At 44.3% G+C, this 12,371-nt stretch overlaps 1 protein-coding gene and 1 long non-coding RNA gene across 2 annotated transcripts in view; one reads left to right on the top strand and one right to left on the bottom strand.

The window, feature by feature from the left end:
- Positions 1 to 11,864, bottom strand: part of fbxw8 (F-box and WD repeat domain containing 8) — a 27,532-nt gene extending 15,668 nt beyond the window's left edge. Inside the window, exons 1-8 of the mRNA XM_069138393.1 lie at positions 11,630 to 11,864; positions 9,193 to 10,130; positions 8,368 to 8,472; positions 6,706 to 6,870; positions 6,265 to 6,353; positions 2,350 to 2,507; positions 1,961 to 2,157; positions 1,018 to 1,236 (exon numbers count right to left, since the gene is read on the bottom strand). Of these exons, the coding sequence (XP_068994494.1) occupies positions 1,018 to 1,236; positions 1,961 to 2,157; positions 2,350 to 2,507; positions 6,265 to 6,353; positions 6,706 to 6,870; positions 8,368 to 8,472; positions 9,193 to 9,642 (1,383 nt within the window). The 5' untranslated portion in view covers positions 9,643 to 10,130; positions 11,630 to 11,864. The remainder of the gene's footprint in view (positions 1 to 1,017; positions 1,237 to 1,960; positions 2,158 to 2,349; positions 2,508 to 6,264; positions 6,354 to 6,705; positions 6,871 to 8,367; positions 8,473 to 9,192; positions 10,131 to 11,629) is intronic.
- LOC138191529 (uncharacterized) lies at positions 10,084 to 12,371 on the top strand. The gene is made up of 2 exons (XR_011177742.1): positions 10,084 to 10,581; positions 11,493 to 12,371. It is a non-coding gene; the product is annotated as an uncharacterized lncRNA (long non-coding RNA).

The raw sequence follows: 12,371 nt of genomic DNA, 5'->3' as shown, positions 1-12,371 counted from the left end.
CAGCTCCATCAGTTCATCAACATCCAAACTCTAGAAGGTTCCTCTATAATGGACTACATCCGCATCACAGTATGTTGTTGATCAAAGGATTACAAAAACACTTGGTGACAAATACAAACTTATTCCTGGTTAAGAACGCCTCGTGATGTTTGAGCTCTACAGGATTCCTACTTTGGATGTTTACTTCTGTTAATAAATAGCTGGCTTTGCTTTAAACTAATGTGCTGACCTGCTGCCTAATAAGTGATTAATTTATGTTATTTTGAAAGTTCTCCAAATATTACAATGCAATGTGTTCTGCTGGACTTGCAAATGGATAAAGACCTTCTTCGGTCTTGGACGGTGACGTTCTGCCCCTCTTATGACATGAATATCACTTAAAACAACATTTCAAGGATTTCAAGGATTGTTGCTGATTTCCAGAGTTTGACACAAAATCCGACGTGTGCTCTCTCCTCAAGTTTCAGGTTCATGGTGACATCACAAATGTGTACGTACCTGCAGTCACAAAAATATGTGTAACTCAGGTGCTGATGTTGATGAAGCAACATAAGTTGGTATACTTACTCATGAAAGGTATTGCTTCCACCTGCTCCATTCAGGAGCAGTCTTGGAACATGTTCCTTTAGGTTGTGTAAAAAGATTCCTTAATATTCCTTATTGTTATCATTATTATTAGTCATAGCCGTAGCAGTTTTTTAAGACTAATGCTGAGATTTGCATTTTTTTTCTGATTAAATAACTTTCCCTGCTTGTTTGTAAGTGTGGCTTACACAAATGCAAGTGATAACAAAACTACGTCTTGGTTGGATTATACAAAACAGATCAAAGTGGCCGGAGTAGGCAGAAAAGTGCCCGCTGTTAACAATATACAAACGCGTCTCAGTTCTGCAGAGAATGGTTAACTAGACCCAACAGAAACTTTTGTACACTCTTGTTCAAGAAGAGAAGGCTATTCGTGTTTTTGTGGTCACATCAGTTAATGTTAAGAAACTGGAAAGAGAAACGGACACCCACCTTGTTGCCTCCGTCGTGCATGGCCCAGCCTGTGCGCTTCACCCCAAAAGCAACATGGGAGTCGGAGGCATCCAGACAGGTGACAGGATGACCGTAGACCGAGTGGAGCGTCCGTGGTTCCTCCTCCCGGGGGTCCAACAGGTAGACGGCCTCGCCTGCTGCCAGAGCCGCCAGCGGGCTCTGCTGCCCGCTGCCTGGCACCAAGACGACACTCTCGACCTGCCGTACGGGACGGGAGGAGACGAGACAAGACGGAGGCACACTTTAGTGATACAGAATCAGGATGCACAGGAACTTCATCAACTCCATTTCATTGGTTTATGAATTTGTAGTGTAGCCTGAGTTTTGAATGTATTAGTTCCAAAAACTACTTGGGAAAAGAAATAAACAAATTCCTCTAAGGATTTTTATGAACATATTTTCAGTTTCTCATTACGCCATATTTTCTACAATTTACTGAAGATTATTTTCATGAATGCATTGATGTATAAAATATGGCCATCACCATTTTCAATGACCCAAAGTGACGTCTATCAAACACAACCGCGGGGCCGATGTTACAAACACGAATGTCTGTCAGTGAGTCAGTTCAGGCTTGTGCTAGATTGGATCAGTGGGAGGGACACTCTACCTGTGATTGGTTGTTCCATTGAAGGATTAGGAGTAGGGTCGTTAAACTACCAATCACAGTACGGCTGAACCAATCTAACACCAACCCTGACTGAGTGACTGTGACTATATGTTTTAAATTAAAAGCCCTCTAGTGTTGCATGCCCGGTCCAAACATATGCGAGGGTTTGACCTAGTCGGGTTTGTTGTGTGTGGACATCAGTCAAAAACCCAAAGACATCCAGTTTACAGTGATATGAATCTATTGATAAACACAAAAACAGGTCAGTATGAGGCATTTCATACAAATGAAGAATCAAACTGCCTGACTCACAGTCGTGGGCAGCTGAGCCCGGCGGATTGTCCTCCAGTAGCCGCAGTCATTAGCGCAGTCGACCCGGACGTCTGATCCCGAGGCGGAGACGAGGACAGGGCTGTCGGGGCTCAAAGACAAAGCCTGGATCTTCCCTGGGTTCTGGTAGTGATGGATGGGCTCCCCACCTGTCTCTGTGCTCCACAGATCTACACAACCTTCACCCAAACACAGACCTTTAGTCCTTTAATCTAACCAGCTCGGCTGCCTTCACACAACATTGCAAGACTAAACATTGCTCACTGATCACTTAAAACATCATGATTTTCCAAAGATATGAACACACACACACACACACACACACACACACACACACACACACACACACACACATACACACATATACTCACCATCTTCATATGCAGCGGCAGCCACTGTGCTGTTGACCTGGACGTGAGTAACGTGCGGTCGAGGGTCTGTGTTAGCCGACAGACCGTTGGCCTTCAGGTACGAGGCGGTGGAGTCCCAGTGCAGCGTGTCCCACAGCCTCACGTCACCGGACGTGTACCTGAAATACAAAACAAGCCAGTGTTTCGGTTGATGAACGCGACACCAGAACTGTCGCCCATTTCTTGGTCGCAGGCTGAGAAGTTTTTTCTACCCGACGTCACCCACTGAGTCACTTCCCCTCTCACGCCGTCCTCCTTTATCTCACTCTGACTTGTTGTTTGGTTTTCTAAAATCGTTGTTGCATGTTCTTTTGAGGATTACAGTGGTGTTGTTTGGGCGAAACGATGTCCAACATTTTCCCCCGCACTGCTGGACTACACTGAGTATCAATGTAACACAATGTAGCTCTAAAACTTTGGCATTATGACTGAAAACAAATAAGATCATAGTTGAGATTTATAGCAGGACAGTGGTTCATTAATTGGTGTGCAATTCACTTTTACATAAAAAGGAATTTTCACATTTAATAAGCTGTAAACAGATTTTGTTGTTGTTGTTGTTGTTGTTGTTGTTGTTGGTGCTCAATCACTTAAACAATTAATTTTAAAGTAATTTTTTGTCAATCAACAAATTGATTAATCAATAAACTATTTAAGTCGTGGATAAAATAATTTGTAAATTAATCCACAACTATTTTTGATAAGTGATCAATATATAAGCTAAAAAGGCCTTTTCTCTGATGTGAGGACTTGTTGCTTTTCTCTGATATATGTCAGTGTGCAGTGAACATATTTGGGTTTTGCGCAGTTGGTTGGCACGACAACATGTGTGAAAAATATGCTACAGAAAACTAACGGGCATTTTTGATTCATTTTGGACATTTTACAGCCAAAATGATCCAACTGAGAAAGGAATCAGAGCGTTTAATTGTGAATGAAATATATTGTGTTAATGGCCCCATAAATGACACAAAGATACGCCAGCTGTGATGCTTCCATTGGCCTTTCATTTCATATCAATACCCAACAAAAGTAGGCCCTCTGTGCTGTTACAACTGGACTTGCTGTGCTAATGACTGAACATGTCGAGCAACATTTCATTTAATTAAAGAATTTTCCCTTGGGGATTAATAAAGTAAGTATCTATCTATCTATCTATCTATCTATCTATCTATCTATCTATTATCTATCTATCTATCTATCTATCTATCTATCTATCTATCTATCTATCTATCTATCTATCTATCTATCTATCTATCTATCTATCTATCTATCTATCTATCTAACAGAGTGAGATGTGAGCTTCTGTTCTGGTACATCCTCTCCTCTCCTCGTCTCATATCAGCGGTTCAGCCCTGCCTTTATCTCCCGTCCATACGTAACAACACAGTCACCCGCTCACACTCAACAGGCTTCTGTTTTGTTCCCCCCCCCCGCCCCCATACCTCCCCGCCCCACACTCACACCCCCACCCGACCCCCCTCCTCTCTTTCGCTCTTCGCCCGAGTCGATGAGCCCTCGCTGCGGGAGAGGACCAACTGCCAGAGTTACCACCTCCACAGATGCCACCGTGTCTGAGCAAGTATCCGCCTTGCAGCCGCAGTGTGTCACCCAGTGACAGCTAGTTTGACAGAGGGTTTTCATGTGTGTGTGTGTGTGTGTGTGTGTGTGTGTGTGTGTGTGTGTGTGTGTGTGTGTGTGTGTGTGTGTGTGTGTGTGTGTGTGACTGGCTTCGCAGGACTTGGCAGGAAGTAGACAATAGGAATACACACTTTCACTTAATTGGTACATCACCACAGTGCCAACTATTAACAGGATGATGTATCGCACCCTTGTAATCCATCAAAACTTTGAAATCAAACTTGTATGTGCAGAAAAGTTTGTCCCCCGTTTACTGGAAACTTCATGCGAGCCTCAGCAGATCTGGCCTTTATGAGGCGCAATCAAAAAATTTAGAGACTGCTCCCGTTACGCATGAAAGGAGTGCAGCACAGTGATGTGCACTTAGCAGAGGGGAGGAAAACCTTTCATGGAGGAGTATTCCAAGTTACATCACTTGATCAACATCAGCACCTGAGTTACACATGTTTTTGGGATCACTTGCAGGTGCATATTTGTGATTTCACCATGAAACTGAAACATGAGAAGAGAGCACATCAAATGTCAAACTCAAGAAATCCGCAACAAAGACCGTTGAAATGCTTCAGAAAATCTACAGCAATGAAGCAATGAGCACCTCAAAACATTCACGCTTCAAGAGGAGCAGAACGTCACTGTCCGAGACCGAATGAGGGGCATCAGGTCCGCAGCAGCCAGGTGGGTGTTCTTTGACAGCTGCGGGGTTAAGTACTGCGAATTCACCCACCAGGGTCGGACTGTCAACACTGAGTTTTGCATCTGAGGGAACAAACAGCCTGAACCGTGACTAGATGGCATTTGGCTTCTCCAACATGCGTCGCTCACAGTGCGTTAAAACTCCCGTGATGACACAATCGTCGCTGCCACCACCATTACTCACCAGATTTAACTCAAGTTTCAGGTCGATGATGCAATCACAAATGCACACATACCGGTGGTCATAAAAACGTGTGTAACTCAGGTGCTGATGTCGATCAAGTGACGTAACCCGAACACCGACTTCACAAAGCCATTGCTTCATCCTGCTGCAGGCACATCACTCCTGTGCAACTCAAACAGTCTCTGGATTTTCTGATCACACCTCGTATGTCACTGTGTGCCTCCAGCAGCTGTCGGGTTAATGATGTGTGTCCCATGCTGCCTTTTAAGAGCCAAATCTCATTCCACTGCTTTTTTAATAAGATTTTGGGCTCCCAATTGAATAATTCTTGATTACACTTAACTGCCATTGATTATTTTTTTAGATAAACAAATTCAAGTACTTTCACTTAGCTGGATTAGCCTTTAAATACCAATAATGGGAAAAGTATTGACATTATGAATTTGTTAATAACAGGAAGGATTGAAGAGCATGTTCGGGTTGTGTGAGGTGATTTATTTCATGTCTGTTCTGGTGTTGTGTGTCCTACATCTGCGGACATGAAACGATCCAAACATACTGCGTTCTCCGCAGGGACGCTGCAGGACTGAGGGGAATCTGATCACATCACTCCCGGGAGACGCTGCACAACTCCTCATGGGTTGACGAGGCCGTGCGGTCCCTCGCAGTCTATCCCTGTCTCAGCCCGGCGAGTTTAAGGCAGGTTTATTTAAGATGCAGTTCATCGACTCTTCCCTCACAACTACTCTGGCTAGTAGGGTCGAAATGTGACAAAATGAGACAATATTAAGTATCTCTGACCATTTCTGATGATGCTGAAGGTAACAAATGTCATCTATTTAAACTGTCTCATATCTGCTCTGAAAATGTTCACTTGCTTATAGTCTTAAAAACTGACCATGTTTTACTCCTTAAATTTGAAATTGTTGCATGAAAATGTTAAAAACTTCCTCGTATATTTACTTGTAAGAAAACAAAAGATTTACTTGTCAAAAATGTGCCGTTTTTTTCATCGAAAAGATTATGCAGGTGGCACAACTCGCTATTACTGCTATAAATCATCTGGTTCATTATCTGTTATTTCGATAATATCACCTCTGTGGCTGCGAGAGCCTTCAGATGCATCTTTACTCAGACAGAACAACCTCATGTAAAGGTTTGGTTGTCTTACATTTTTAATTAAACGTCCAGTGATAAATCTCAATATTTATGACCGAGATTTATTTCCCACTGAGACTTGTATGGAAAAATAAGCAGTGACAGAGTGAACAAGGCGGATGATTTGAGAGTATATGAGCTGTCAGACTCACAGTGAACATTAACACACATCAGATGTCAGAGGTGACCTTCAAACTCACCCGGCCAAGACGAAGTTGTCGCAGGAGCTGACGTCACACAACACCTTCCCCAACTCGAACTGCAGCTGGCTGATGGAGCCCACTCGATTCTAGACAGAAAACGCAATCATAACATCAAAATATATTAACGCTGATTTATTACGGGACTATTTGCCGTTGTAGCACTAGTTTAAGTAGAGTATTTGTCACTTGGTTGGCTTTCAAAATAAACATCTTTAATATATTTTTCTTCCACGTTAAAACCAGAAGACAAAGTTCCCATCACTGCCTGCTATGATGCTAAACTCCCATTTTGAGTGCTGTTCATTGTGTTAAAGTATATCACAGCTACAAATCAGAGACCTGCAGTCCATGTTCTTCTGTCAGCTCTACACTGATGTGCTGTTGGGTGAATTGTGCATCGAGTGTGTGTTTCACTGAAGTCGAAGAGTTCCCGCTGACCTTCCAGTTGGCGCGCACAGTCTTAGCCGCGTTCCTGCAGTCTCGCAGCGTGCTCTTCCAGCAGGGGGAGTCGGACACGCTGGCACTCGGATGGTAACCCTCCTTCGTGCACATCTTGAACCACAGAACGCCGTCCTCTGCGAGGACTCTCCATGCCCTGCTCACCTGGGAGGAGATTGGACGGTGTGACTGCAGATTGAGTCAGCATACATTAGGAGCTTACATCACTTATTTGTGCTTAACGAGCCCGGCTGCCTGCCAAATAGACTCCGTGTGTCTCATTCTGCAGCGCTGCCGCACAAAATGTCATTTACTAATCTGGACCAAATTAGCTCACGTAAAGTAGTGAGGCTATCCGGAGCAATTCAGCCTGTTTGGAGGAGGGAGAGCAAGTGAACTGTAATTTAAGGACTTTAAAACTAAAGCTTGATATCAACAAGCTATGCACAGTGTGAATATTTTCCAGAGAAACCAGAGACCGGAGAAACAAAACAAATCATTAGGATGTAGTGCTGCCCCAGAATATGCAACTGTTAGTCAATGTGAAAAGTCTCAGCTGACCACGTTTTCATTTGTTGTTCAGTTGCAGGAAGCACAAAAAAAAAAACTCAAATCTTTGTCAGAGACGTTATAAATAACTTAAAGAAACACGTGTTACCGGCTGAGCCTTCAGCTTTAGGAAGGCGGCCTTGTGGGTAACCTGGGGGTGACGGAGGACCACTGGCTCTCCGTGAGAAGTATCATTAGCAGCACACAGCTGTGATTACGTTTGTGTAACCAGCCACAGTGTGCAGATGAGCCCAAGTTTCAGTACAACAGTTATCCACATGTTGCACCCAGAAAAAGAACTAGAGGCAACATTATGTGCGTGTTGAGCCTCTCCTCGTCCCTGCAGAGTTGGTCAGACACCGGGGGATGCAGCTCTTTTTATGCCTGGCCGTCACTGATCTGGTCGTAGCCTCGACACACTATTAGATTAAGATACAAAATACTGCTGAAATGAAGGAACAAGTTGCTGAGTCTCCTCGCTGGTCGTTCCAACACATTCAGAACCATTACTGCTTCTGCTGTTTGCATTGTTGTTGCCAGGCAGCTTGGTTTGTGTGTGTACTTGGAAAAGTTATATTATAAAAGCTCATTATTACAGTTTTGTATTTCTCTGTAATGTAGCAGATTGTTAATGTTGTTACTTACTACTTTCTTTATAAGCCCTGGAACTCAAACTGTTTTATGACGCCTCCAAAATATATAACCCAGCCTATAAACTTTAACCAAGCCTATATATTGAAATAATTAACTATTTATGTAAACAAATGACGACTGCACTTGTTGATCGACAGTCGTGGTTCACAAACTTTTCCACTCGTGTAAATGAAGCAGTTCCTACTCGACCGATTTTATTTGCTGATCACAGATATACCAGAATCTGCGTGTACTGTTTTTTTGTTTTTGTTTTTTTTTAGCTATTTATTACATTACCATTATTTGCCAAAGGTGGGTCGACCTGAGAGCTACAGACAGGACTGAGAGATGAGAATCACATTACGGATTTTGATCTCTATGTGGGATTCGTTGACGACGAGAAGGATGGAAAGTTGGCATCACGGATCTGTATGCGTGTTGTTTGTTCATTTTCCTCAGCGGAGTCGTTATAAATCTTACCTGAGCACATCGGCCGAGTTCAGTGCAGCCGAGATACTGGAATATCTTCAAGGCTAACTCGTACGGCAAATCAATGTCAAAGAAAGGAATGTCTTCGACTTCATTCTGCAAAAGAAAGAATGACATCGCACGTAAAACACGAGCTGATTCTGGTCGACCATCATCACATTTAGACTTCAGCTCATCCAAAACTCTGCAGCTCGAGTATTAACCAGAACCAAGAGGAGAGAACACGTCAGTCCAGCTCCAGCTGCCTGTAACACACAGGATTGACTTCAAGGTCCTCCTCCTCATACAAAGCTCTTGATGGGCTCGGACTGAGTTACATCTCTGACTGTCTGGATAACGATGAGCCTTCAAGAACACCGAGATCATCTGCTGCTGGTTTATTGGAGGTTCTCAGCAGCAGTCGAAAGAAAATTGTGGATTCAGCTTTTGTCAGCTACGCTCCAAAGCTGTGGAACAAACTACCTGTTAGATATCAGGGAAGCTGGCTCAGTTAATACCTTCAAAAGAAAGCTCAAAACACATCTCTCTTTACATCAGCCTTTAACTAGTTACCCCTGAAGTTCTCTTGCACCTGAACTACCGCACCTTTAAAATGCATATTGCTTATTTTATATTTTAACTCTATATTTGTATATTTTTATACATTTTATCTGTTCTCACGCATCTCATTTCTTTTCTGTGTTTGTTCCTTTATATCTGTTTTTATGTGAAATACTGCATGTAATTCCCTTGCTGTGAAGCCCTTTGAGCTGCATTTCTTCTAATAAAAGTTTTTTATTATTATTGTTATTATTATGATCATCATGATCTTCATACCAGATCCTGAATGAGTCGATCCACCAGCTCCTCTTCTCTCTTGACCTTCCTCTCACGCTGCTGCTGCTGCAGGGATGCTCTGCAGACATCGGTTATGTCCTGATACTGCCTCTTCCTCCTGGTTCTCTCCTCCTGGATCCTGTTCAGCAGCGGACTGGTCCTCCCGTCCAGCAAACTACGAGCAAGGGACACGTACTCGGGCTGATCCTCCGTCTCCGCTGCGGATTTCCCTCCTCTTCCTCCGACACACCCTTCATCCTTAGCGCAGGCGTCTTCCTTTGGTTTTGAGGGTTTAAAGTCCTTGTTGAGATCGTCCAGGTCTCTCTGTCCTGACTGACCCGGGACATCCCGGGAAGAGGAAGGAGCACAGCCACGTCGCTGCTCTTCTTTTTTACCCGTTAACTCTTTTTTCCAACGCTGCCTGAACGTAACGAGTTCGTTCTCTGCCATGTTTCTCTGTCATTATTGATTAAATGCGACTTTAAAGTGTTGCAATACGGAAGGTACCGTTTGTACAAAGCAGCAGGTAAAAGCCATAAAAGCTCGGCACCGACCGAGCACCGACGCAAAACAAACACGGGCCCTTCTCTATAAACAGTCCGAGGAGGGACACGGGCAACATGAACATGAGTTCCGCAACATTTTTATTCCGCAGTTTTATTATAGACGCCTGGATTCTCAGGGGTGACAAATGTTTCTGTGGCCACAGCGGGTAATCTAAATGTATAGAAAATGCAAGTATTTGATTCTCAATATTTGTGTTGTGGTCTATTTGAAAAACAATACAAAGTGCACGTCGTTGCAGTGCAAACAAAAGACAAGAGAACACGATGTCCTAGAACCCCCCCACAACAAAAGACCAAACGGGAGAGATTCAAGAGTTAACCGTCGCGTCTCTCTTATGGGAGAAGATGATGTAAACCCCTCACCATGTGACTCTGTGATGAATAATACAGAAGAGAGAGAGAGAGAGAGGAGGGGAGAGAAAATAACCCACAGTTAAGGTTTGATGAGAGAAGGAGGGTCATATATCCTGAAGACTTAAAGTGAGAAGACTGCTTGTTCTGTCGGAGAAGATGTGCTGGCTGCCGATGGACCAGCCTTTGCTGCTGCCGGGTGACTCCACCTGCAGCGGCCGCCGACCCTCGCCGTGCTCCGTGGCTCAGCTGCTCGCCTCGCGCCTGCGGAGGATCGGGGACCAGCTGGAGAAAAGCTGGACGGCCGCGGAGACGGACGTCGGCTTCGGCTGCGTGGACAGAGGGACGGCGGTGGTGACCGGGCGAGGCCCCCTGAAGGGGTTCCTGTGCATCGCGGTACACTTCACCGTGCTCGTGCTGTTCGTCTCGAGGCGACACCTGTAGGGCGCGAGGCTGCAAACACCAGCAACAGGTGAGGAAACGGGGGGGAGGGGGGGGGGGGTCACGTCACCTGCGCGGGGTTAGTGTCGAGGTTCGAGTTTGTCTGACCTCCATCCAACCGTGCGGGAGAACAGCTCAGATATGGAAGACTCAACTTCGTCTCTGCAAACGCGTTAAGTCGTCACAGAAAAAGCGGGTTTAAAATCCCGTCCGGGGTGCGTGAGGTCATTCAAACATGCAGCCAGCCGGTTAATGTGTCAGCGTCGAGTTACCGCGCAGGAACCGGAGACGTGCGTCGAACACGAGAGGAAAGATCACAGTTTTCAAGTTGTCTTGGTCTTTCGGAGAAGTCGTTTAAAGCTGTTAAAATACTTTCTCTTCTTTTGTTTGGAATGATTTCCACACCACAACACCGCAGCTGTGGAAAAGCACCCAACGCACAAACAAATTAACGCTCGAGTGAAAATAATGGGAATTAGAAATTGCCTGTAAATTGACATCGAAACAGACACTTTTAGTTGCCCTGCATTTACAGTTATCAAGCGTCCAGTGTTTATTTTTGGCCTGCAAGTTGGTGGTTTTGCGAATCACACACACATTTAATTCCATGGCAAAATTGTACGCAACTATGCGCATTAAATGCAAACTAATTTGGTTGTGAATTAGATTTACTTCACATTTAACAATCCTTATTTATATATTTATTTTAATCCACTTTTGATTCGTTAATGTTATCGTTTTGGTTACTGCCGATTGAAAAATTGGGGCGGGGGAGGGGGGGCAATCTATCAAATAAGTGAGATATGTTCACAGGAAAAACAAGAAACATGCATTTGTTTACTCTTCCGCATTTGGTGGTCCTTTAGAAATAATGTCAAAACTTTCTCCACATTCATGCGGGTTTTATGTCACTTAATTGCATGCATCTTTATAACATTGCAGATGGTGCCTTTTAGGAACCCGCATGAGGAGAAGCATCGAGCCGCTCACGTCACTTAAAGCAAAGGATGCAGGAGAGGTGGACGCTGCGGTCCCGATAAACATGTCCGCGGCGAGAGAGGGAGGCGAAGCCGGCTTACGTTTCTGTTTCGGGGTTGGACCTGACCTCCGTGTGTCCTGAAGACTTCAGGGGTCCGATGTGGATGCACTTCGAGCTTCACAAGGAGCTGACACCCTGTAAGCCCTCCAGTCGGTCCGCTGGACGTCCTGCCCCCTGCTTGACTCTCCCATTCGGTCATCCCACTTCCAAACCGGTGATGTAATCCTCCCCTGGTACAGTGGAGGGAAACCGCTTGCAGATCCTTTGATTTTCCCTCCCCCCTCCTCACGATGTGAGCGCATCAATGTCACCGGAGTTTAAACTGATCAGACCTTCTACATCAAGGCTACAATTAGCGATCCTTCACAATGCACTGACATCTACACACCCGTTTTTAAGCTTCACAATGCACTGTTTTTTCTGTTCGGTTTTTGTTTACCTAAGCTACACTGTAAACATGTAAATGACGAGGATGAATGTTTTTATAGGTGTTTTCTACAGTGTTTAGATGACGTCTACACGTTCTTCTGTGCTTTATAGCGTTAATCTGTTGGGGGCAGTGTTACGTGGCTTTTTAAAGAAAATGCAGGACCTGTGCAACAGGAAGGGATGCTGTAATGCCGTTTGTGATTTCTAAAAATAAGCTTCCTCATATATCACCTGTATTGTGAGCAGAATTACTTAAAACTGTCTTTTATAAAAGTCTGTGTGATTTATACTTCTCAAATATTTCAAATGGATTTTTAGCATTCATGGTAATAAAAGCTTTTACTGAAATCTAA

The sequence above is a fragment of the Embiotoca jacksoni genome, unplaced genomic scaffold (genome assembly GCF_022577435.1).
Source record: "Embiotoca jacksoni isolate LCO1_2020_lvr unplaced genomic scaffold, fEmbJac1.0.p SCAF_8, whole genome shotgun sequence".
NCBI classification, from domain to species: Eukaryota; Metazoa; Chordata; class Actinopteri; family Embiotocidae; genus Embiotoca; species Embiotoca jacksoni.
This window is presented reverse-complemented; position numbering and strand designations above follow the sequence as displayed.